Source organism: Lissotriton vulgaris, chromosome 7, assembly GCF_964263255.1.
Source record: "Lissotriton vulgaris chromosome 7, aLisVul1.2, whole genome shotgun sequence".
NCBI classification, from domain to species: domain Eukaryota; kingdom Metazoa; phylum Chordata; class Amphibia; order Caudata; family Salamandridae; genus Lissotriton; species Lissotriton vulgaris.
In genome coordinates this window covers 630213656-630237455 of record NC_141695.1, presented here as the reverse complement: position 1 = coordinate 630237455, position 23800 = coordinate 630213656, and the positions used below count along the sequence as shown (strand labels likewise).

General features: G+C 47.6%; 1 protein-coding gene across 1 annotated transcript in view; it reads left to right on the top strand.

Moving 5' to 3' along the window:
- Positions 1–23800, top strand: part of NHERF1 (NHERF family PDZ scaffold protein 1) — a 203636-nt gene that overhangs the window by 125728 nt on the left and 54108 nt on the right. The window contains exon 3 of the mRNA XM_086930811.1: positions 6588–6741. Within this exon, the coding sequence (XP_086786937.1) occupies positions 6588–6741 (154 nt within the window). The remainder of the gene's footprint in view (positions 1–6587; positions 6742–23800) is intronic.

The window sequence follows — 23800 nt, the reverse complement described above, 5'->3', positions numbered from 1 at the left end:
CTGGCGCTCTAGCTTTGCACTGCTACCGCCTGGCGCTCTAGCTTTGCACTGCTACCGCCTGGTGCTCTAGCTTTGCACTGCTACCGCCTGGCTCTCTAGCTTTGCACTACTACCGCCTGGCTCTCTAGCTTTGCACTGCTACCGCCTGGCTCTCTAGCTTTGCACTACTACCGCCTGGCTCTCTAGCTTTGCACTACTACCGCCTGGCTCTCTAGCTTTGCACTGCTACCGCCTGGCTCTCTAGCTTTGCACTGCTACCGCCTGGCTCACTAGCTTTGCACTGCGAGCTCTGCACTGCTACTACCTGGCTCTCTAGCTCTGTGCTGCTACTACATGGCTCCCTAGCTCTGTATTGCTACTTCCTGGCTCGTTAGCTCTGAACTGCTACTGCCTGGCTCTCTATCTCCGCACTGCTACCTCCTGGCTTGTTCGCTCTGCACTGCTACCGCCTGGCTCTCTAGCTGTGCTCTGCGCTGCTACCGCCTGGCTCTCTAGCTCTGCACTGCTATCGCCTATCTCTCTAGCTCTGCACTGCGGGCTCTGTACTGCTTCCGCCTGGCTCTCTAGCTGTGCTCTGCGCTGCTACCGCCTGGCTCTCTAGCTCTGCACTGCTATCGCCTATCTCTCTAGCTCTGCACTGCGAGGTCTGCACTGCTACCCCCTGGCTCTCTAGCTCTGCGCTGCTATAATTTGGCACTCTAGCTCTGCACTGCTACCGCCTGTCTCTCTATCTCTGGGCTGCTACCATCCGGCTCTATAGCTCTGCACTTCTACCTCCTCCCTCTCTAGCTCAGCACTGCTACCGCCTGGCTCTCTAGCTCTGCACTGCTATCGCCTACCTCTCTAGCTCTGCACGGCGAGCTCTGCGCTGCTACCCCCTGGCTCTCTAGCTCTGCGCTGCTACCATCTGGCACTCTAGCTCTGCACTGCTACCGCCTGGCTCTCTAGCTCTGGGCTGCTACCATCTGGCTCTCTAGCTCTGCACTGCTACCTCCTCCCTCTCTAGCTCAGCACTGCTACCCCCTGGCTCTCTAGCTCTGCGCTGCTACCATCTGGCTCTCTAGCTCTGCACTGCTACCATCTGGCACTCTAGCTCTGCACTGCTACCGCCTGGCTCTCTAGCTCTGGGCTGCTACCATCTGGCTCTCTAGCTCTGCACTGCTACCTCCTCCCTCTCTAGCTCAGCACTGCTACCGCCTGGCTCTCTAGCTCTGCACTGCTATCGCCTATCTCTCTAGCTCTGCACTGCGAGGTCTGCACTGCTACCCCTTGGCTCTCTAGCTCTGCGCTGCTACCATCTGGCACTCTAGCTCTGCACTGCTACCGCCTGGCTCTCTAGCTCTGGGCTGCTACCATCTGGCTCTCTAGCTCTGCACTGCTACCTCCTCCCTCTCTAGCTCAGCACTGCTACCGCCTGGCTCTCTAGCTCTGCACTGCTATCGCCTATCTCTCTAGCTCTGAACTGCGAGGTCTGCACTGCTACCCCCTGGCTCTCTAGCTCTGCGCTGCTACCCCCTGGCTCTCTAGCTCTGCACTGCTACCGCCTGGCTCTCTAGCTCTGGGCTGCTGCGCTGCTACCATCTGGTACTCTAGCTCTGCACTGCTACCGCCTGGCTCTCTAGCTCTGGGCTGCTACCATCTGGCTCTCTAGCTCTGCACTGCTACCGCCTGGCTCTCTAGCTCTGGGCTGCTACCATCTGGCTCTCTAGCTCTGCACTGCTACCTCCTCCCTCTCTAGCTCAGCACTGCTACCGCCTGGCTCTCTAGCTCTGGGCTGCTACCATCTGGCTCTCTAGCTCTGCACTGCTACCGCCTGGCTCTCTAGCTCTGGGCTGCTACCATCTGGCTCTCTAGCTCTGCACTGCTACCCCCTGGCTCTCTAGCTCTGCGCTGCTACCATCTGGCACTCTAGCTTTGCACTGCTACCGCCTGGCGTTCTAGCTCTGCGCTGCTACCACCTGGCTCTCTAGCTCTGCACTGCTACGTCCTCCCTCTCTAGCTCAGCACTGCTACCTCCTCCCTCTCTAACTCTGCACTGCTACCGCCTGGCTCTCTAGCTCTGCGCTGATACCGCGTGGCTCTCTAGCTCTGCACTGCTACCGTCTGGCAGTCTAGCTTTGCACTGCTACCGCCTGGCTCTCTAGCTGTGCACTGCGAGCTCCGCACTTCTACCACCTGGCTTTCTAGCTCTGCACTGCTACCGACTGACTCTCTAGCTCTGCGCTGCTACCGCCTTGCTCTCTAGCTCTGCACTGCTACCGCCTGTCTCTCTAGCTCTGCACTGCTACTACCCGGCTGTCTAGCTCTGTGCTGCTACCGCCTTGCTCTCTAGCTCTGCACTGCGAGTTCCGCACTGCTTCCGCCTGGCTCTCTAGCTCTGCACTGCTACCCCCTGGCTCTCTAGCTCTGCGCTGCTACCATCTGGCACTCTAGCTCTGCACTGCTACCGCCTGGCTCTCTAGCTCTGGGCTGCTACCATCTGGCTCTCTAGCTCTGCACTGCTACCGCCTGGCTCTCTAGCTCTGCACTGCTACCTCCTCCCTCTCTAGCTCAGCACTGCTACCCCCTGGCTCTCTAGCTCTGCGCTGCTACCATCTGGCACTCTAGCTTTGCACTGCTACCGCCTGGCGCTCTAGCTCTGCGCTGCTACTACCTGGCTCTCTAGCTCTGCACTGCTACCTCCTCCCTCTCTAGCTCAGTACTGCTACCTCCTCACTCTCTAGCTCTGCACTGCTACCTCCTCCCTCTCTAGCTCAGCACTGCTACCCCCTGGCTCTCTAGCTCTGCGCTGCTACCATCTGGCACTCTAGCTTTGCACTGCTACCGCCTGGCGCTCTAACTCTGCACTGCTACCGCGTGGCTCTCTAGCTCTGCACTGCTACCGTCTGGCAGTCTAGCTTTGCACTGCTACCGCCTGGCTCTCTAGCTGTGCACTGCGAGCTCCGCACTTCTACCATCTGGCTTTCTAGCTCTTCACTGCTACCGACTGGCTCTCTAGCTCTGCACTGCTACCACCTGTCTCTCTAGCTCTGCACTGCTACTACCTGGCTGTCTAGCTCTGCGCTGCTACCGCCTGTCTCTCTAGCTCTGCACTGCTACTACCTGGCTCTCTAGCTCTGCGCTGCTACCGCCTTGCTCTCTAGCTCTGCACTGCGAGTTCCGCTCTGCTTCCGCCAGGCTCTCTAGCTCTGCGCTGCTACCGCCTTGCTCTCTAGCTCTGCACTGCGAGTTCCGCACTGCTTCCGCCTGGCTCTCTAGCTCTGCACTGCTACCGCCAGGCTCTCTAGCTCTACGCTGCTTCCGCCTGGCTCTCTAGCTCTGCACTGCTACCGCCAGGCTCTCTAGCTCTGCGCTGCTAGCGACTAGCTCTCTAGATCTCACCATCTTTTTCTCAAGATCTGTGCTCTCTTTATCTCTAGCTCGGTCCCCTGTCTCCTAGGCTCGACCTCTGTCTCTCTATATCTACCTCCTCAGCTCTACCCTCTTTGTCTCTCAATGTCTATTACTCTGTCTCTCTAGTTCTACCCTGTCTGCCTCTTTTCTGTAATTCTCCTCAGTGATTCGCTTAGTTTCTTCATGTTGGCCCTCTGGTGGTCTCTTCTCTCCGCCCTGTATTCCCTCCACCCCCTCTATTTTCTCTCATTGATATTCCCCTCTCTCTCTGTTCCTTTGAGTCCTCTTTCCACTTCTCTGTTTCTCTTTTTCTACTTGTACTCTCTCCTCGTCTCTTTTTTTGCGCCCCCGCGCTGTCTCTGAGGGTTATCATGGATTTGCCCGGGTGTTCTAGATAGGAAGCTGGGTGCAGCGTGTTTATTGCTATGTGCCGGCAGTGCCTCCCAGGGCCGTTCCCTGGGTCTGACTCACCAGTCATCACCGTTCACCCCACCCTCCCGCCCCCACAGTACTACCTCAAGCCTGCAGCTGATACACTGGTCATTACACCCCCACCGCACCATCAGCGCCCTGTGACGTGCTCACTGCTAGCCTCTTATCACCACTCCGTGCCCTCGTGCCGCTTGTGTTTATGGCTTCTCTGCTTCCCGTCTTATGTCCTTGTGGTCGGTAAGAGGCATGGCTCCAGTGACGTCATAGCTGTGCTGTAGTGCTATGCGTGCACCCGCTGCTCAGATAATTCACAGATGTGGCGGCATCTGTTCTACACCCTCAGTGCAGCAGGTTCTGTGGTGTACACCTCCACGTGGAGCGGGTTGTGCATTGGCTACCTCGCCACGTGGTAGATTGTGTATTGTGCGCCACACTGCTTGGCAGATTGTGCATTGCAGTGCAGCAGGTTTTATGGTGTATACCTTACCGCATGTAGGGTTGTGCATTATGTACCGTGTGCAGTGTTTCGAAGTTGCGGGTTGTGTTGTACATCTCTGAACGTGTAGTAGTTTATGTGACGTGCTCCTCGGAGTAGGGTTATGGTGTACGCCTGTGAGTGTGGCTGTTCATATATTCCACATCTAGAGTATGACATATTTTTACATCACTTAGTGGTCTGTGTGCTTTACACATCTGTGTGTTGGGCTAAGCGTTGTACAACTCTCCATGCAGCGAGTTATGCGTTGTACACCTCTCTTGTACATTAGGTTGTGTGTTTTACTCCACTCGCTGTAGCTGGTTGTGCATTGTACACCTCACCATGTAGACGGTAGTGCAGCTTGCCGTATCACAATGTGTGCATTGTACCCAGTATAGCCTTGTATATATCTGTCTGCATTGCGTCTGCGTTGTATATTTCTTTGTGCAGCAGGGTTTGTGTAAAGTTAAATAATGAAGATAATTGAGGTTGTAAACTATTAAATAGTTTATTTGAAGTTTAGGCAGCAAAACACAGGAGCACATCCGAGCATGAAGAAGTCCAACAGCCGAATGGCAAGTTATCAGTTTAACATCAAGAAGGAGGTTGTTTCACAAGCGATGCACTTTTGAAGAGAAACATTCTCTCCAAAAGTGCGCTCCATGGAACAGCACAACGTAATCAAAGTAAAAAATTGAGCGCGCCTGAGCGTGCCATGAACATATGAACATAAACACACTTACTTGTACATTACATCTTTTCCCTTTTTACAAAGATTAAAATGAAAAATACACTTACTTGTACGTTACAGTTTGCATTGCATTGTGTATCCCTTGAGCAGCTTATCCAGGGTCACCCCTGTGAGCCTCAGTCAGTCCTGTGCACACAGTTACCTGTGCTAAGTGTGAGAATGATACTGGGTTGCGATATTGGTGAGGTTGTCTTAAACACGCAGTGTCCAGGGATGCTGTTCGATTTTAAGGCCTTGGGGCTACTGGGTACCGAATGCTCAAAAAGTCCAGATTAGACATCTGATACTGTATTTTACCTTCCCAGCCAACCACCGGGACAATCAATACACGTTATCAATTAATGTGAATTGTTCCCACTACAACCAATCGCACTGTGCTCCTCGTGGTCTTCAACTAAAAGCTGACATCCTCCGAAGAGTAGCACCCCCTTCCCTTTTTTTTTCTTTTTTTTCTTTTTTAGAGTTTTATATAGCGCAAACTAGACCCGAAGATATCAGGTATCATAGCACCAGTTCTGTTACACAAGTACACATTCATTTTTGTTAGGCACAGGGAGATTAAGTGAATCACAGGATGTTGAGCAGCGTTGGCGCGAATCGAACCCGGTTCCCCAGATTCGACGTCGACCGCTCTAGCTGTAAGGCTATACATAGTCTCACCTATGTTCCTCTCTCTTGTAAGCTACTGTCCTATCTTGAATAAAAGGCCAATCCGGGTCCTGGGATGGCAAGCTTCTCACTGGGTCAGTTTGTTCAAGGCAATACTACATTAGTAGGCTTTCAATTTGTGCAAATATAATACATTTAAACGAGGTGGAAAGTGAAATCCGATCTGCAAATTCTCAAAAGTAGCACACTTCTCAAAACAGACTCGATAGGTGACATAGCCTGTATAAAATAAACCTATATAACTTATTGATTCTCCTAACTGCCAATACATTGAAAACAATGCAAACCTCAAATCAAAAGTAAAAGATGTTTTAGAACAGGAATATTTTAATGACCATGTGTCTACATTATTGGGTTACCAAAGCCAGAAAGTCACATCAAACTGCAGCAGGGCAGAATAAGAAGAATTAAAAACCTTCAGACCTCCCATCCACTGCACCTCATAATGCCACCAATTCCGCAAATAATTACAAATCCTTCTTAAAGGCCCAAAACTGGTGACAACTAAACTTCACCCATAAGGTTTTGCTCCCTTACAATATCCACTGTGCCCCTACATGAGTGACCAAGCCACATGTTTAAATGTAACTATGCTCTGGCTTTTGAAAACCTAGTGCAGCAGAATGGTTTTCCATGTGCAGTCACAGTGCTACCTAAAAATACAAATACATAAAAACTACTTCCAACTTATATTGACATGGGAGAGTCCAACCATTCCCAATTCAAAACCGGCTGCAAAGAAATGTCATGCCAACATGGCATTCTATGTACCAGCCATTGCCAGTGGGCTCCTTGGGCCTGATTCCATCTGATAGCACAAACACTGGATTTCTCTTCTCACACTTGCTGTGATTCCCTTTCCAGGTGAACGGTGTGTGCATGGAAGGCAAGCAGCACTCCGAGGTGGTGACCGCCATTAAGGTTGGAGGTGACGAGACGCGGTTGCTGGTGGTGGATTCGGAAACCGACGAGTATTTCAAAAAATGCAAAGTGATTCCATCAGTAGTTCATCTAACTGGTAAGGATGAGTGATGGAAGGGTGGGCTGTGGAGGGTATGGGTGTGAAAGAGGAAGAGATGCAGGATAGAGTTGCCAACAGCGCAAGAATTTAGATGGACTCTGCAGTATCCCGGTTCCGCCAGGTATTTCTGAGCCAGATCTGGGAATGAGATCCGGCCGACCTGCAAAATATGTCCTGGTGTAATATGTCTGACATAATTCAGCAGTGTCGGCATGTTGCCTGGTTTTTGTTCTGTTCAGTCACCTACAAGTGGCAAGGGGGGCCTTCTTATTTTCAATTCCAGTGGGGTCCAAAACAAAGGCCTCATGTAAAGGGTCATCAGCCCTTCTTGTGTTGAAGTATTATCTTGGCTGGGAGCCACCTGGAGCCCAACATCAAGATGCCAATGCACTGGAGGGAAACCAAGGCCCGCAGCTTGTTATCACTTCACAAGCACTTAAGAGAAACTGATTTGAAAGCAGATTTTTAATTCTGTTCATCTCCCCTATGTAAAGAATGTGCATGCACTGTATCTATGCGTATGTGTAATTACAAAAATAACGATCGATTTCAATGGCAATTAACTATTTTTTTATGGGATTCTTTTATAGTGTTACTTGGTTGAGTGGTGAGTGCCAGAGAGCTAACACCAGGCATAGAGAGACACTAGCGGAGTGCCACCACACAGAGTTCCACAGAGTTGGAAAAAACTCTGTGGAACTCAACTCCCCTCCGCAATTAAAAATTTGAAAAGCAATTTTAAAAAAGCACTTACCTGCTGTGGCGTCTCCAAGCTGCCCTCCTCACCGTGGTCTCTTTCCTTTCAAATCTCTGTCATACGTCTTGTGAGAACTGAGCATGGGCAGTCCTCCCAAGACGTACATCGCAAGGGTTTGCGTGGACAAGAACGGCGAGGACTAGGAGAAGAGAGAGGCCACGGTGAGCAGGAGGGCAGCCCAGAGACGCCACAACAGGTAAGTGCTTTTTTTTTTTTACTGCTTTTGGACGTGGGCAGCGGCCAGCTAACTCCACTCTGCTGCTGAGTAGGAGTTTTGCCTGAACTCCTCATTCTCAATGGAGCGCGGAGTTGGCAAAACTCTGCTGGCGGAGCAGAGTTCACTGCCCGGGGTTACTAAAAAGACTTTATTACTACCCAAAGAAACCCTTCTTTGCAAGCTTAGGCTAATACTGGATTGGAAAAAAACAGTAATGATCTAAACCAATGACTTGCAGTTTGTATGCAGCGCCTAAATGTTGGCTGATGGCTCACTGTGCTATAAATAGAAGGATTGCAATTTATGAATTGGCAGTAATAAAAGGATCTCTGTAGCGAAAGCAATAACCTACTTACCTATTCATATAACATATACAATCTTTGATCTGCATGCTACATGATGTGCTTTACAGCAACCACGTTAACCCTCTAGGCGACTTAATGAGCAGAAACTGAACAAAACACCAAACTCTTCCAGAACTGCATTACACATCCGATTTATTTTACCGTTGTAATCACTCTGAAAATGCATGGACTCACAGATATCACTGCAGCAGGTGTCTTCGCCTTGTAAGATTTTTCAAAATAGAGCGTCTTTGTGACCAATTAAGCCAGAACAGATGTACTGTCACGTGTGTCATTCTTGCCCATAAGTGTCAAACTCCGCTTTTCATTACTCCCAGGGTTTTAAGTGGGATAAAAAAATTGGGGGTTTCTCAAAGGGGCGAGGTCAATGTAATTAAGGGCGTGGCTTAAAAACATGTAAGCTAAAAATCTGTTGAGTAAAGTGTGTCGCCCGACTTGTATTTTGCTGTTCCTGTCATTGCGTCCAGCTATATGAAACAACAAGTTACATCATACCTACAAGTCAGGACTATTGGCTTTGTCAATGGTTGTTAGTTGCATAAGATAAATAAGCAGCAACTATAGATTGTATATAATATTGAAAAAAACTTCCACTTAAAACCCTGGTGACACCACCACAATGTTGCTGCTTCTGAGTTTGTTTCTCTGTGGATTTCCTTTCTCTTTTTGACTCTCTTTAAAGGATTTCCCTTCCTCTCACCACGCACACGTCGATATGCCTGCTGTCACTGCAGTCTGGAAAAAAACGGACCTCCTGTGCCCGATAGAGACCCGTTTCGAGGCCCCCTTAAAAAAACTGCTGGTGCTAAGAACCGGGGAGACCCGGTCCACTTAAAGCCCTGATTACTCCTTCCCCTTTCCTGTGTCACACCTTGAACGCCAATTTTTGGGTTCCCAGAGGACATTTTTCTAATCCCAGGACTGTTGCCAGCTTTGCAGGAAAAAATATTTCCATGTGATTATCTTTTTCTATTCTGGCCAAAACCTGCTAGGTGAACAGGAATTTGAATTTGTATAACATTGTTAGAATTATCTGTCTGCTCTAATAACCATCCTGAAGTTATTTCAACCGCTCTCAAATACTTCTTAGCTGAGTTCTTCGTGTGCTTGCTGTTTTAGGATTGTTTCATAGGGGAAAAATATAGGATTTATCTGATTTTCCCAAACTTGTTACTGGCCTGGGCTTAAAAATACCAGACATGCCGTATAAACCCTACACGTCTGCCATGTTGCTCTACCGTCAACCCCTAGCACCTGTTTAAAAACTTATGATGCTGAGAATCTGTAGCCCCCAGTTGTACATGGAATAACTACAAGTCCCATAATGCATAGATACCCCCTTTGTTACTATTGTTTTCAGACGGCCCCTGCAGTGTTCGTGTTTTGACACTGGGGGCCAACACAGAGCCAAGCCTAAGCGTGTGGTTGTTCTGGGAAGTTTTAGAGCCAGGAGACCAATCAGAGTGACAAATGCATGTAGCAAAACAATCCTGATACACCAAATCATGTTAATTGAACAAAATAAACTCACAGTTCTATTTGTCTTTGGCCAGCCAACATGTTTCTGCACACACATGTCCCTATCTGACCCATGACCATGTGGCTACATAAGATGCACATATTTGTATTGTGAACTTCAGGCCAACTCCAAAGTTTTAAGTGAGATGGGTCCCTCTGGGTTTCAGACCCAGCAGTAATTAAAATCTGACAATGAAATGGGTGCCTATCGGCCCATATATTCATGTCCTTAGCTTTGCCGTGAACAACACTGGTCGATTTCTGAATAATGAGTGTAAAAAGCATGAAGGTAATCCATGTTGCCTATGCAGACCCTTTTACATTTCATGTTTTACCTAATCTTGCATTACTTGAAAGTGTTTGCTTTTTCCAGGATGTTGTTTCTGTGTGCTTTTTTCGTGGAGTACAGTGAAATGAGTCTTGTTTAGTGATCTTTGTGAATACAGTTTGTGTGTGGGTGGGTGTTTGTAACAGGCCACAATTGGGAGCGCTAGAGCTGAGACTAATGCTGGTACAAGTTTCTCAAGGCGCATGTCCAGAATACATGCTCATCCAGTCATTGACCTCTCGTCTCGGCAGATCACACATACAGTGGTCATGCGTGCCAATTTTAACTGTGTTTCTTTGTGAAAGTGCACAAAGGAGGTACACAGCTGTTGAAATCTTGACAGCATTAAAGTAAAATAAAATACACATCAGAGGTGAGTGGGCGCGTTGCGTGTGTGAGTGGTGAAGTGAAGGACGTGCAAGGAAGTGCACGCAGGAAAGAGTGAAAAGAGGGTGTTAAACTGGAAAGAGATGAAGTGTTAGATATACAAGTGGAAGTTTCCAGAAAGCTGGGAGTAGAAAACGGCTGTGAATGTCTAGATGGCTGTAAAAGCCAGGAGAAGGGAAGAACTGGAGGGATTGAGACATTCCGAAAGCTACCGTCCCTTCCACAGACCTTAGTAATCTTTATTTCTCAGTCTCATATCTTCAGAATTTAAACATTTTCACTGTTATTTATTCACAACAATAACCATTGTTGCTCGTTCATTTGATACTGCTAATAGGCATTGGTAAAGCCAATAGGTGCCATGTCTATTACTGTGTGATATGTCTGGATGCAAGAACAAAAAACTCAGAGAGAGGCGCCAAAATGCTGGTCGGATTGTAGGCTATGGGAAACATGGAATTTTATTGTATGTATTTTAAGCGCAGTCCTTAATTAGGTAGGACAGGCCTCTGGAAAAGGATTCCCAGTTACGCGTTTTAGGCCAATCACCTCCGCTTCCTCGCAAAACTTTTTCGGCCCAATTAAAGTCCTGGACAACTCTCGGCGAGACCGACACATTTAGTGTAAAGCTAACAAGGGCACTCTCCTTCAGAATAGATATAAACTGTTCCCTCTCACTGGGCAGGCGGGCAGGCAGTCTGCCAGTCACTCTCTCCGGGGCGGCTGCCAGGCTTTCGCTCCTGTGCCTTTAGGGGGGGCTAGAGAGACCTTGGCACCAGCGCTCCAGGGCTCTACGCCGCTTCTCTCACCGAGGCCAGGAAGGTGAACGGAAGCATTGGGTGCGGTAAATCCGGCTGACGTCATTGTTTACATTGTCTGTGGCTCCGGATTCACCGAGTGGATTATCTGCGGATTGTTACCCAGCGGGGAGCGCTTGGCGCTGGGTTGAAAGAAGGGGCTTTGGAATTCCAAGAATAGCGAAAGAGGAGGCGTCCAGAGGGAGCCTTCAGGGAGCCTGATACGGAGAGCCGTGTGCGAGGGAGGGCGTGGGATGAGCGCGTCCTGGTCGGGTGACTCCAGAGACACGGAGTGCAGCTGAGGGACATGTGACCTGGATGGGAGAGTCGGGGTACGGTGCCAGCCAATGCAGCAGTGCCACCAGGAACCGAGCTGGCATTGGCACGGCTCCATGAGGGTTCAGTGAGCGCATGTGCCAAGATTCGAGGCCGGCCGTCTTGGCAGTTCAGGGTTATGCACATTGGCACGGTTTTGTTGACCTGGTAACTAAAGATTTCAGGTGCGGGGAGACAGCAGAGCTTTCCCACCGCGGTCGGGGGTGAGGTGCTGCTAGGGAGGGCTCGGAGCTGGGAACTGATGCAGAGATGGGAGAGAGCTTCACAGGAGGCCGAGTTCTGCAGGGTGTACCCTGTTCAAGTGGCAGGCACAGAGCTAGGAAGCTGGCCGAATAGAGGAACATTGCTGAGCTCCGAGTCTGGGGAGGGGCACAGTCCAGTGGGTACATGTGGGTGAACCGAAACATATACAGGGGGAGCTGGACCAGGGCTATGGGAGCTAGTACACGAGCAGTTGAAGGGATAGGCGCAGGCGCACAGCAAGGGGTTGATGAGAAAGTTGAGGAATTAGAGTGGAAGATTTAATCAAGTTGAAGGTGCACTAACAGGTAACGCAACTGTCCGGGTGCGTTAGGCTAACAAATGGAGTTGAGTGCGCTACGTGGATACGTGGGCGCATCCCTGTGTAATAGGCACACTTGTGAGTGTTCAGGACGGCCTGACTCACACACGTACACGAGCCCAGCCCTAAAACTATTTGACATGTAAATCATGCAAAAACTTCGGGTAAAAATATGATAACGTCTCTTCTCAGAGTATTTTTATACCACGCGGTAGCGTTTCACTGTAGCACATTAGGTTTTAGCACTGCATTACTCATTAAAGCACTGAGGTGCGCATTAAAAACATCTTTTTAAACATGAATTTAGAAATATTCCTGCACCCACCCTGGGCAATGTTATTAGTGAATTAAGATACAAATCATTTGTCACGTGCACCGTGTGTATTGGTTAGATTATTAATACGCTTAGAGCAACATAATACACGTTCTGAACGCCTGTATTTGAAGGTGTTCTCAGAGGTGATAATGAAGAAAAAGAAAGCTCCGTGAAATACAATATTTGCCTAGGATCACACAATTTGGCTAAGCGGGGAAGCTGGGATTGATTCCATGTTTTCTGGTTTGACATTGTACATTTCAGCCACTAATTCGGTATCCCTTTCTAAATTCTTTTTACATCAAATGTTAATGTGTTTTCTTTAATTCGTGTCACAGAGGAGCATAGGTAAGAAGAGCCCGAACCTCGGCTTCACTTTTGCCCTGGAGGTTTCAAGAGGACCTCGAGATGAGCCAAGCCAAGCACTGCTCAAGCTTTCAGTGGCTTTTCCACCTCTACCTGTAGGTTAATGGAAAATATGCATAGCATTAGGAAGTAACAAAGCTGGGATATGGGGGGGGGGGAGGGTGCAGAATTTGAGGGTTGGAACATAGAGATCAGGATGGATGGTGGTCCCCTTCAGAGTTGTGGAAAGTCACAGAAATAGGCTGCCTTGCAAAGGTGAACTTGGTAGAGGTGGCATACTCAGGATTGCCTAATGTTTTCTAAGATTGCATACGGACCATAATGACGGTCCTACTCTCACTCCATTTTGAATGGCTGTACAGACACACCACTGGGCACTGCAATCGTGAATAGTGTTTGGTGTAGTTGTAATAAATGGGGACGTGTTTGCTTGATTTCACTGGTGGTTTAGAAGTGAATTCACTTCCCTAACTCCAGCTTGGCTGTTCTACCTGGAGTTCCAGCACTCTTACATTGAACATGTTTGCTGATCCTCCATACTTGCTTCTTGGGACACTTCTAAACACATTAAGTACTGAGCATCATCTTTATGAATATGACACCTGTTAGACCTGGCCCTTATGAATGGTTTATCCCCAAACCTTTTGCCTCCTATTTTTCAGACCCTGATTTTGTTGGCTATAGGATTCTTGGCTCTTTTATCACTGCTGATCAGTGCTACAGTGCATATGTTCTCTGTATAAATTTTGACAATGATTGGTTATCCATGATTGGCATATTTGATTTATTGGTAAGCCCCTAGTTAAGTGCTCAGTGTGAGCCAGGGCCTGTAAATCGAACGCTACCAGTGGGCTTGCAGCACTTATTGTGGCACCAACATGAGTAGCCCTGTAAATGTAACTCAGACCTGCCACTGCAGTGTCTGCTCGTGCAGTTGTGAACTACCATGTTCCCCTGGCAAATGCACCCACTTGCCAGGCTCAAACCTATCCTTACATGTAAGGCACCCCTAAGATAGGCCCAAGTTACCTCCATGGGTAGGGTGCAGTGTACGTGGAAGGTAGGACATGTACTAGTGTGTTTGACATTTCCTGATGGTGAAATACGGTTTATTTCATGTTTCACTATTGAAAGGCTTTCTGTCCCATTGGCTTATCATTGGGGCTGCATTGTAACAGTTTTACATGTGTAGCTTTTCATAGGGAAAAGATAGAAAAATTGAGTTTAGGCTCTCTGAACCTAGAATTTATTAACGCACCTTTTGGTAAAGGTGGTTTGTAAATTCTGTTTGAAAATGTCACTTTTAGAAAGTGGGCATTTTCTTACTTTACCATTCTATGTGCCTTGGCTGTTTGTATATTCAGCGTTTGGTGTTTGAGTGACAGGAGCTGGGATGTGCATTCACTCTAGACAGTCACTAGGGGGGTTATCGACTCCTCGCTGGCCTGAATAGACCTGGTCTGTATTTAGTGTTGTGGGAGGAGTTTCGCTTGCACCTGAATAGGCTGTGTCTCCTTTTTCGCAATGGTGTCTCCGCCCCCTGTGGTCATGCTGCACCAGGGAGGACAGGACTGTTTTGGACTGGGTTCAGAGACACTTACAGCAAAGAGAACCAAGACAAAATGGGGACTAAGCATTGCACCTAAAACCCCAGGACTTCACATTGGATTACTTCAATGAACAAGAGGACCCTGCCAAGAAGGAGAGTGGAAGGACTGTGTTAGGAGTGCTACCTTTTCTGCGTGAGGGGTGGGTTGGCCTGCAGTTGTTGCTACTTCTGTCTGTGGTGGAGGAAAAGGACTGACTCTTTTTACATTGCTATGGTATCCTGCTTGTGACTAATATCTAAGGCCTTGTGTGTGCTGGCCTCCTGTTGGAAGTTTCAGGGATACAAAAGGCTTCAGGAGAAAGATCTATGCTATATCTAAAAAGAGTGACCTACCTGGGAGGAGAGCTGGAGAAGCTGTGTGAGGAGCTCCGCCCCGTACTTGTTTGGGGAGGGACGGCCTGCAGTGGTTGCCTGGGTCAGGAAAAGGACTGGATGGTCCTCATACCTTTCTGTTTGGAAGGAGGGAAGTGTGATAGGAGTGCTTTGTTTTGTAGCCCAGTGCTTTCCAGTGAAGGAGCACTTTTGTTGGCACTGCACTGGCCTCAAGTGAAAGGAGCGTGTGCACCTTTGTTTTTTAGTACTGCACCTGAAGAATGCTGTTTAAAGGCCTTCTATCATAGTGTGTTTTGAGCGCTACACTTTCCTGGTGGTCTTGGAGCCACCGGAGGGGAGAGCTGAGGTGAGGAAGCGCTCCTCCCTCCTGTGTGACCTGTCTTTCCGGCATCTGCGGTTCGCATTTGAAGCTAGGGCTCTGCTCAGTGGCCTGGGCTGCATATCATTGCGGCGCCCCAGCAGAGACGAATCCCAGCTGGGCGTTCCTCTTCGTTGCCGGAGCAAAGCCAATGACAGAAGGAGATGGGGCCCAACCGCCAGAGGATGCCAGAAGCTTGCGGGCTCCCACCAGCCACCGCGGGCTGCACCCGCTGGGGGATAAGTGGCCCAGCGCACCACATAGACCCGGGAAGGGCTCCAGGCACGGCTGCAGTTCTACTTTGGGCCATTGGACTTCAGCCTCATCTCGTCATTGGGCAAGGTAGAGCGCTGGCAAGCTCAGCCTCTGGTGCTTGGGGGGGGCTGAGCCTGACAATATACGGTGCAGCTACCCCGTGCGGTCCCGGGCTACTGATGGATGCATAAAGTGGGCTGGAGACCTAGGGAGGTCCTCCCCCTGAAGGCAGCAATGCATGTTCGCCCCCTCGTCCTGGCCCATACCTTGGGGCATTTCTCTGGGTATCCTAGTGTCCTAAGCCAGCAGCAGCAGCGGCACCGCACATTCACGGGAAGCTGCACTTCAGACAATTTACATATGCGGGTATACCAAGTAAGGTCTCTCTGCCAACAGGAGCATCATAGTTTTGGTGAAATTACCATACCAAAAGTAGTAGGAGAGCAGGAAAGCAGCATCCTACTGGTTCAAGATGATACCCGGTGATTTTCGAATCCTGCACAGGCTCATGCCCAAATATTCTGATGTAGGCCTTATACTGGCCAAAATAACAAATATTATTAACAGGAGCACCCTAGTTCTTGTATTAGGTGTGCAGAAGCTGCTCCTTGTGTGTTTATGACATAACTTGCATAATATGTACAAGTGGAAGTGATGTTATGATCTAATACAAACGATTAGTGTTTACTGTATTGCACTCAATTTGGGGTTATGCCAATTGCCTACAAGGCAAAGGGATCTATAATCTATGCATTATTATGACAGTGGTCTGGTTGGCCAACTGATTTATATCCTGTTAAGCTTATGACAATTGCCTAGTGCTGAAGTGATTTATGTGACGTGGTCTAATGTGTTTTGTGTATAATACAAAGGATATTTTTTATATAACCTTGTGGAGTCTCTTTTTGTGGTGTGCCTAGTGCATCACTGGTGTGTGTGTGTGTGTGTGTGTGTTGTGCAAACGCTGTACACATTGCCTCTGGGATAAGTCTGACTGCTCTGCCAAGCTACCAAGAGGGTGAGCAGGCATGGGGGGCTCTAGGCTCATGGCGGCCCTGGGCAGGGAGCGTAGGTAGGGGGCTCCGGAAGAGGGGGTCTGGGTTCGGCAGAGCCCCCCGGAGCTCAGGAAGGTGTTTTAATAAAACGTCCAGAAAAGGCGTTAGATGACCAGTACCTGCGACTGCTCCTACCCTTGCAAATTTGTCTCAGAACAAAAAAATTTAGGAGGAGGGTATATTGTGATGCACGACACAACATGAGGGACTGGCACAGACGGCTGCAGTGCCAGCGCCATGACAGGGGCCCCAGACCCACAGCCCCCCCCCCCCCCACCACAGGGAAAGAATCGGTGGCCTCTTTGCCTGGAAACATCCCTGCCAGGGTCCGCCAAGAGTATCATTCTGCTCATGGATATCATCATTTTTTTGTTCTTCTTTATGGTCGTCCGTGCCTGTTTTACCTAGTGCGTCAGCAGTACTCTGGCCGGAGGATTCTCCATCTTTAGGTTTCCCTTGGGTGATAAAGTTCAGGATTGCTCCTTCCTGTGATGCTACGAAAGCCTGCTGAGCCGCCTTTCTCTTTAGTTTCGAATAACCAGATTTGTGTACTCAAATTCTCTTCATTATGCTTGCAATGTTATATACGCCTGTACCAGCGGGCCAGCAGTGGGTAGGGAAAAAAGAAGCCAATCAGGAACAAAGAGGAACGCAGGCGCGGAGGCCAGTGAATAGTAGGGGGGTCAGGGTATTTGGAAGTGGAACAGAGCCGGGGGCCGCCAAATCCCTGCCAGGGGCCGCCACACAAATATGTATCCATCCTCAGGATTATTATATTAAGGATATATATATTGGCGTGGCGACCCCTGGGGTTTGGCGGCCCTGTGCTGGTGCACAGCTTGCACATGCCTAAGGCCGACCCTGGAGCAGGGGTTATCTTGACTGTGTAAATCCCTTACCCTGACTAGATTGGTGGGTTCTGCCTGGCTGAGGTGTATACCCTAGCCAACCATAAACCCCATTTCTAACAATACTTGTTAAACTTTAGAGTCTTCACTAACCCTAATCACACCATCTTAACCTCCAGCCTAACCAACAATCAAAACTAGCTACAAAGTTTGTTAAAAAATAAATGAACTAAAAACAAAAATTTCTTCTCCTCTCACCGAAACCTGACTTTGTGTGAACAGTAAATGTAATCTGATTTGCAGGCATTGAGCCTGGGATTGATTCACCAAGCCAAATTATTGGAATTCATATTAGATAGAAAACATAATCCTGAAGCCTACATTAAGGCTCTAGCCAAATTAGCATTTTCCAACTTGGGGCCTGAATACGAGTTTAGGTGTTATTTGACATCCCTTCTAAATAATGATAACAAAGGGTACATTATTAAATAAATAAACATCTTTTACGAGTTTGTGGCAAATAACATGTTGATTTCGGTGTTTAGCTCACAAAAATCTGCATAATACGGTAAATATCATGTTTTTCTCCTGTTAAATTTTGGCAGGTTTGACCTAATGTATTAGATAATTATCAGTTGCGTTAAATGCCTTCAAACTTGTAACTTCTCCCCATGTGTAAACAGGGTTTACACATAGGTAGGAATTAACCAACCCTCTAGTAATCGGGCCTTTAAACGTCTTCATAACCGCAAGACTTTCCAACCTCCAAATGACTTAAAACTCAGCGCAGCCCTTTGTCCTTTCTCACCTTGACTGTCATTGCTTTACCATCTGGATTTACAAAGAAGAGCCTTTACACCTAAAGAGTAACTATCCTGTGCGCTGTGTCCTTGTTCCAAAGAAATATGGCCATATCACACCCATCCTCTCCTCTTGCCTCCAGTCGAGGCGAGATGCAGTTTTTTAACTTCTAAAGCATTTCATTGAAATACCAGCAAATATCTTCGGCATTAACCGATTATCTCCTTGGGCTTCTGTGGTTATAAGGAAATTAAGGTATTGCTTACAGGGCAAATAAGTACAGAAAATATTTTCTATTATCCAAACTTTCCCCCGACATTCCCTTAAAATATACGTCTCCTTACAAGCATCCATTAGGTTGCTTAACTTATTTAAGCTCTTCTTGAAATCTTTGCTCGAGAAATATTTTGGCACTTGACATTTTTCCTTTCTTCTCTTAACCCTTTCGCTGCTGATGACGAGCTCAGCTCGTCATCACCCACGGGTGTCGTGTGCTGATGACGAGCTGAGCTCGTCATATCTGCAGCAGAATAGCAATTTGCAGCACAGCGCAAAAATCCCCGCAGCAGCCATGTGGTTAAAAAGCCTCTCCTAGTAAGTACCTCTAAAACTAAGTAACTACTTTTAATAAGGATGTAAACTCCTTGACCATACCTTTGACCTTTGCTATGTCTGAATAAAAGTTTTGGAATTTTTTGATTTAGTATTTCTGCAAGCTCACTTGTGCTATCTCATGCAGGTTCTGTATGATAAGCTAAATTAATCTGAGGCTCTCTGACACTTCCCAAAAATTGTTATAAAAGCACTTGCTGTGTCCTTTTTACCTGGTATCTGGGGTAACTTTGACTAAAAATGTGCTGGGTTCCTGTGAGCCAGGTCCCCAGCACCAGTGTTCTTTCCCTAAACTGTACAATTGTTCTAAATTTGAGTCCATGCCAGCCCCTAGTCACTGGTAACTCTGGTACCTAGGCTTTGGACCTAAAGAAGGTCCCTAAGGGCTGCTGCACAAATTGTGCTACCTTAAGATACCCCTCACCAAGCTCATGCAAACTGCCATTCAGCCTGCATGTCTTGGTGCAGAGAAAACCGAAGAGTCTACATGGCATATGCCATGCCTGTTAGCACTGTATGTGGTATAGATAAGTCACCCCTATGGCAGACTGTACAGCCCTAAAGCAGGGTGCTCTGCACCTACGTGAGGGCGTAGGTGTGAGAGTGGATATGTCCTGATGATGTCCAAGTTCACCTATGGATATTACCAGTGCACAAGGAAGCCATAATGAGCACAGGGGCTGGACACTCATCATTATGAGTTCCCTAGCTACATGATGGCTTCACTGTACCCTAGGGCGTTCGATACCAAACACCTTGTCTTAATAAACCTACACTGATAATCAGTGTGGGTTTATTAAGACAAGGTGTTTGGTACACTGATTATCAGTGTGGGTTTATTGAGAGGAGGTGTTGGGTACCAAACACCTTGGGGTACAGTGAAAGCATCTCTCATGGCTTCTACCCCAATACCATTAATTAAGAGCTGCTGTTTGTATTTTCCATACTAGCAGGCCAAACCGCTACGGTTGCAAGGTCCACCTCACCCTCGGAGATTAGTGCAGCTTATTTGTGCACTCTGATTTGCTCAGGGCACGCTTAGTAACTCCTTTCTTTTGGTCATCACCACCTGTGGCAGTTTTGGTCACTCTAGTCTTAACCCAGTGGTCCGACTTCATTCCCAAATTTTGGGGAGAAACTGTACCGAGGTCTACCGAGTACTGGTGCAACTTTTCTGGATAACAAATACTTAATAGGTGTTCTTTCATAATTAAATTATACAGCCCATCATTGTCATGCACATTGTTACCTTTCAACCAGCCACCTAGTGTCTTCACTGAAAAGTCTACAAAATCTACTCAGGAACGACTCTGGGTTTTTTAGAGTCTCCCTGAACCTGATCCTGCATTTCTCAGTAGATAGTCTAAAGTCCTCCTCAAGGTGTACTTCATGTGGTCATAAGACTCTGCTTTAGACCTGGGCAGAGCTTGCGGAGTTCCGCTAAAACTCTGCCATTTCCACAGAGTTCCACAAACATGTGGGGTATTGCTCGGCCACCCCTTGGAAGATGATCCAGTTTGCTACTTGCACCTGCAGGCGCTGCTCATGTGCCACTCTGGGACACCTCCACTCTGCTAATTTCGCATGCTTTTGAAGCAATTGCTCGGACCCTACAAAGCCGTCTAGCGCCAACGGCTTGCCTTGGAAGCGCCAAGCAAAACTGCTTACTCAGAGGGAGCGGGAGAGGACGGGTGGGTTTCTGCTTTTGGTGCTGCTGCAAGTCCTAGTAGTGCACTTGCGTTTTAAGTTGACATCATGAACATGAGATAAAACTTCAGTTTGTTTTGCGTGAGCCATGCTTGCCGAATAATAGCGACACTTCAGCATCATGATAAAAAACGTTGTTTGTTTTGTGTGCAAAAAGAACAGAGGATGGACTGAATGCTGAATCAACCAAGCATTAACACAGTCACAGATCTGGGTTAAATCCATCGTTTTTTTTTCATAAAGAACAGAGGATGGACAGAATACTGAATCAACCAAGCATTAACACAGTCACAGATCTGGGTTAAATCCATCGTTTTTTTGCATGTCACGCCGTTCCAGTTTCGACCCAGCCATATGCAAATCAGTCTTGACCCTGATCCATTGGGAACAGTCCGCCCAAACTGCCAGACCGGGTCCTCCCTGGACTAGAAAAAAGTACCCTGGGACCGGTTTCGGGGTTTCACCCCTCATCAGCCAGGCTAGTTTGAATCTGGTGGTCATGACCGCAAGGGACCCACGTCTGGACATACCCTTCTCACATAGGGTGACAGATGCAAAAAGAACAGATGATGAACAGAATGCTGAATCAATCAAATAAATATTCACACAGTCACAGATTGTATTTAATTCCATATTTTTTTTGCACGCCACGCCGTTCCAGTTTAGACCCAGCCATATCCTAATCAGTCTTGACCCTGCCTCCTGCCAACTTGTGCATGATTATTTTTGCCTCCTGTGCACACTGAACTGACCTCATCAAAGGTGTATGTATGTTTACCATACTGAATGATGCAGTTTTCTGTTTCCTCCTTTGCATTGCTTCGCCCTTTTGCCTCCTGAATGCTGCTCTCCTGCATTACTTTCTCCATGCTGCCACCTTGATGTGTCTCCTTGCATAACTTCCTGCACCTTGTGCTGCACACCTGTGTTGGCACATGCATGCTGCGCTCTTGCACTGCCTCCTGCATTTTAACTCCTTTTGATGCTTCCTGTGTGTCATTTCCCCGTGTTGCCTCCTCCATGCTGCCTTTATGATGTGCCCGGCATTGCATTTCTCTGAACTTTTTCCTTCATGCGTTCTCCTTCAGCTGCCCCTGCGAACTGCTAGTCTGGGGTGCAGCCAGAAAGCTGATGCCTCTACATTTGACTGAAGTCCCTGGGAGCTACCCTTTTTTATTCTTGATGTTAGAGCACAAGCGGGACATGTCCTCTCTCTATCTCTGTGGCTCTGACCGCTTCACCAGTACGCGCTGTAATGGACAGGCAAAAGATACTCTCACGAAAGGTGGCCATTTTGAAACATTATTAACCTACTTTCACGGTTTGTAGGCTATTTTGATTCAGATCGGGTAAGTATTTTTCTGAGAATTAGGTAAGATGACAACCCGTCCACTACTTATATGGGCGTACGTTACAACAGCCCAATGTCCATTGTCGGTTATTGGCCATTTCACAAGCCACATTAGTCTATAATTTTAGAACTTCCAGGTCGACTCAACAGTTACATGACTGACCATATTCTCGGGGTTGCCTGGAAGTGGGTAGGACTTGTATTTTGTAAGAGAGGATATATGATTGGAACACTGGCGCATCTCAGCTAATCCAAGACGTTGTGCAGAATTCTTCAGACGTGTTCATTGGCTGTTGAGACTGTGCGTGCCTCTGAGGTTTATAAACAGAGTCCAAGTTGTCACTGAGTCGGGTGAGTGCACCGGTAAACTCCGCTCCACCGGGGGTAGACGGAATTTTTGCTAAACTCCGTGCTCCAAGCAGAGCGGGGAGTGGCAAAACTCTGCCGGGGGCAGAGTTTACCGCCCACCACTACTCTGCTTCTTGTCTGAGTCTCTCCTTCGAGGTGAGGCATATTCGGGTCGTCATCTTATTCACTCCGCCCTCGGTCTCAGGGTAGGATGGGCCAGCTCATACTCTGCCAACAGCTTCTGAAGCGTTACACTGGTAGTGTTTGAGCCTGTTTTTATTATGTACTCTTTGCAGAAGGTCTTTAGCTGCTTAAAAGTAGGCTGCAGATACAGGGTAGGCTTGAACCCTTTAGCCACAACCCCTGCGGTATCCATTATTGTACTGATTCTGGGACCTTTTTGAAGCTAGAATAAACCTAACACAAGTTTTCTTAGTCCTAACTATAGTAGGTTTTTTAATCCTAAAGAGTTTTAAACTTCAGGAACTTACCCAAAGCCCTAACAGTTATTTTTTTAAAAAATTGAAAAAATCGACAAATTGAAAAAAAATCTCTTTTAACTAAAGGCAATTTTGGGATTTACTCATGTAGTCTCTTATTGACCAAGTGGTATCGGCAAACGCAAAGTCGTAGATCCCAACGCGTATCCACCAATGTAGGAATCTGGCTCTGTATATTGTGTATTAAAACCAAGTACACTGTGCAGAGAGTCCAGTGGATTCTCAATTGGTTTACAGATGCAAATGTAGATGATACTAACAATCTCTTTTTGTGGTAGTGTGGGCGAGCAGTTATGCTTATTCTTTGCATGTGTGTGTCCTGTATTACCTCTGAGAGTACTACCCTCTGATAAGCCAACTGCTCGCCCACACTACCACAAAAGGGAGCGCTAGTATTATCTACTTTTGCCTCTTCCTACAGTCCTCGTGCCTTTTGCCTTCTATCATGACCTCCTTTTAAATCCTGTAAACCCACACAGAAGACTGTCGATATATCAACATTATAATATTTATTTACAATAAAATCAAAATACTGATGCAGCTGCAGAAGGTTTTAACTGAAGTTAGTACTAGCTCCATCAAATCCTAGGATGAAGGTTATGTTCTGCAGAATCTTTCCAGAGCAATGCTGCACAGGAGAGGTCTCCATGGCTCTTCTGCCGGATCCACACTCCGCAGTCCTTGTTTGAACAATGAGCGAGTTGGTCTTCACCTCTCTGGATCAGGAAAGCTCCTATATGCGATGATTCCAGTGCTTTTCCAAGGTGACGTGCATTGCATCAAGGACTTTCTGTTGCAGAGGCTTCCATGGACCTTCTCACCAAGCCGTAGAGACCAACCCTGAGATATGTCCTTGCATTTTGTATAGTTATTCCACAAACCTCCACACACCCCAGTAATCACAAGTCTACAACATGTGCAGACAGGAGTGCTTATGAAAGGTACCATTCGTTAACATAAGTCATCAGTTTAACACTCAAAATGCCTCTGCTTGTTCTCTGTAACCTGTAAATATGTCCCGTGGTGTACTCTAAGCCTCTGCACACACACCCACAGTTTGGGGTAAGTTCTTCAAAGCTTGACCTGTAGCCTGAACAGGACAGTGCGGCAAGCATATTACTTCTCATTCTGATAGGAAGAACGAAGAGTTACAGTTCTTCCCACTTCCAGCTAAGGTGCAACCCCTGTGTCCTCTACCTCATCAAGGGGGCTTCTCCAAAGGAGCCCTGTCTTCCCAACTCATGTGACCCCGCGGGATCAAAGGTGGAGCCGAGAAAGCTGGATGGGTCTCCTAGTGGAATCCCATTTTTATGGAGGCTCAGGAAACTAC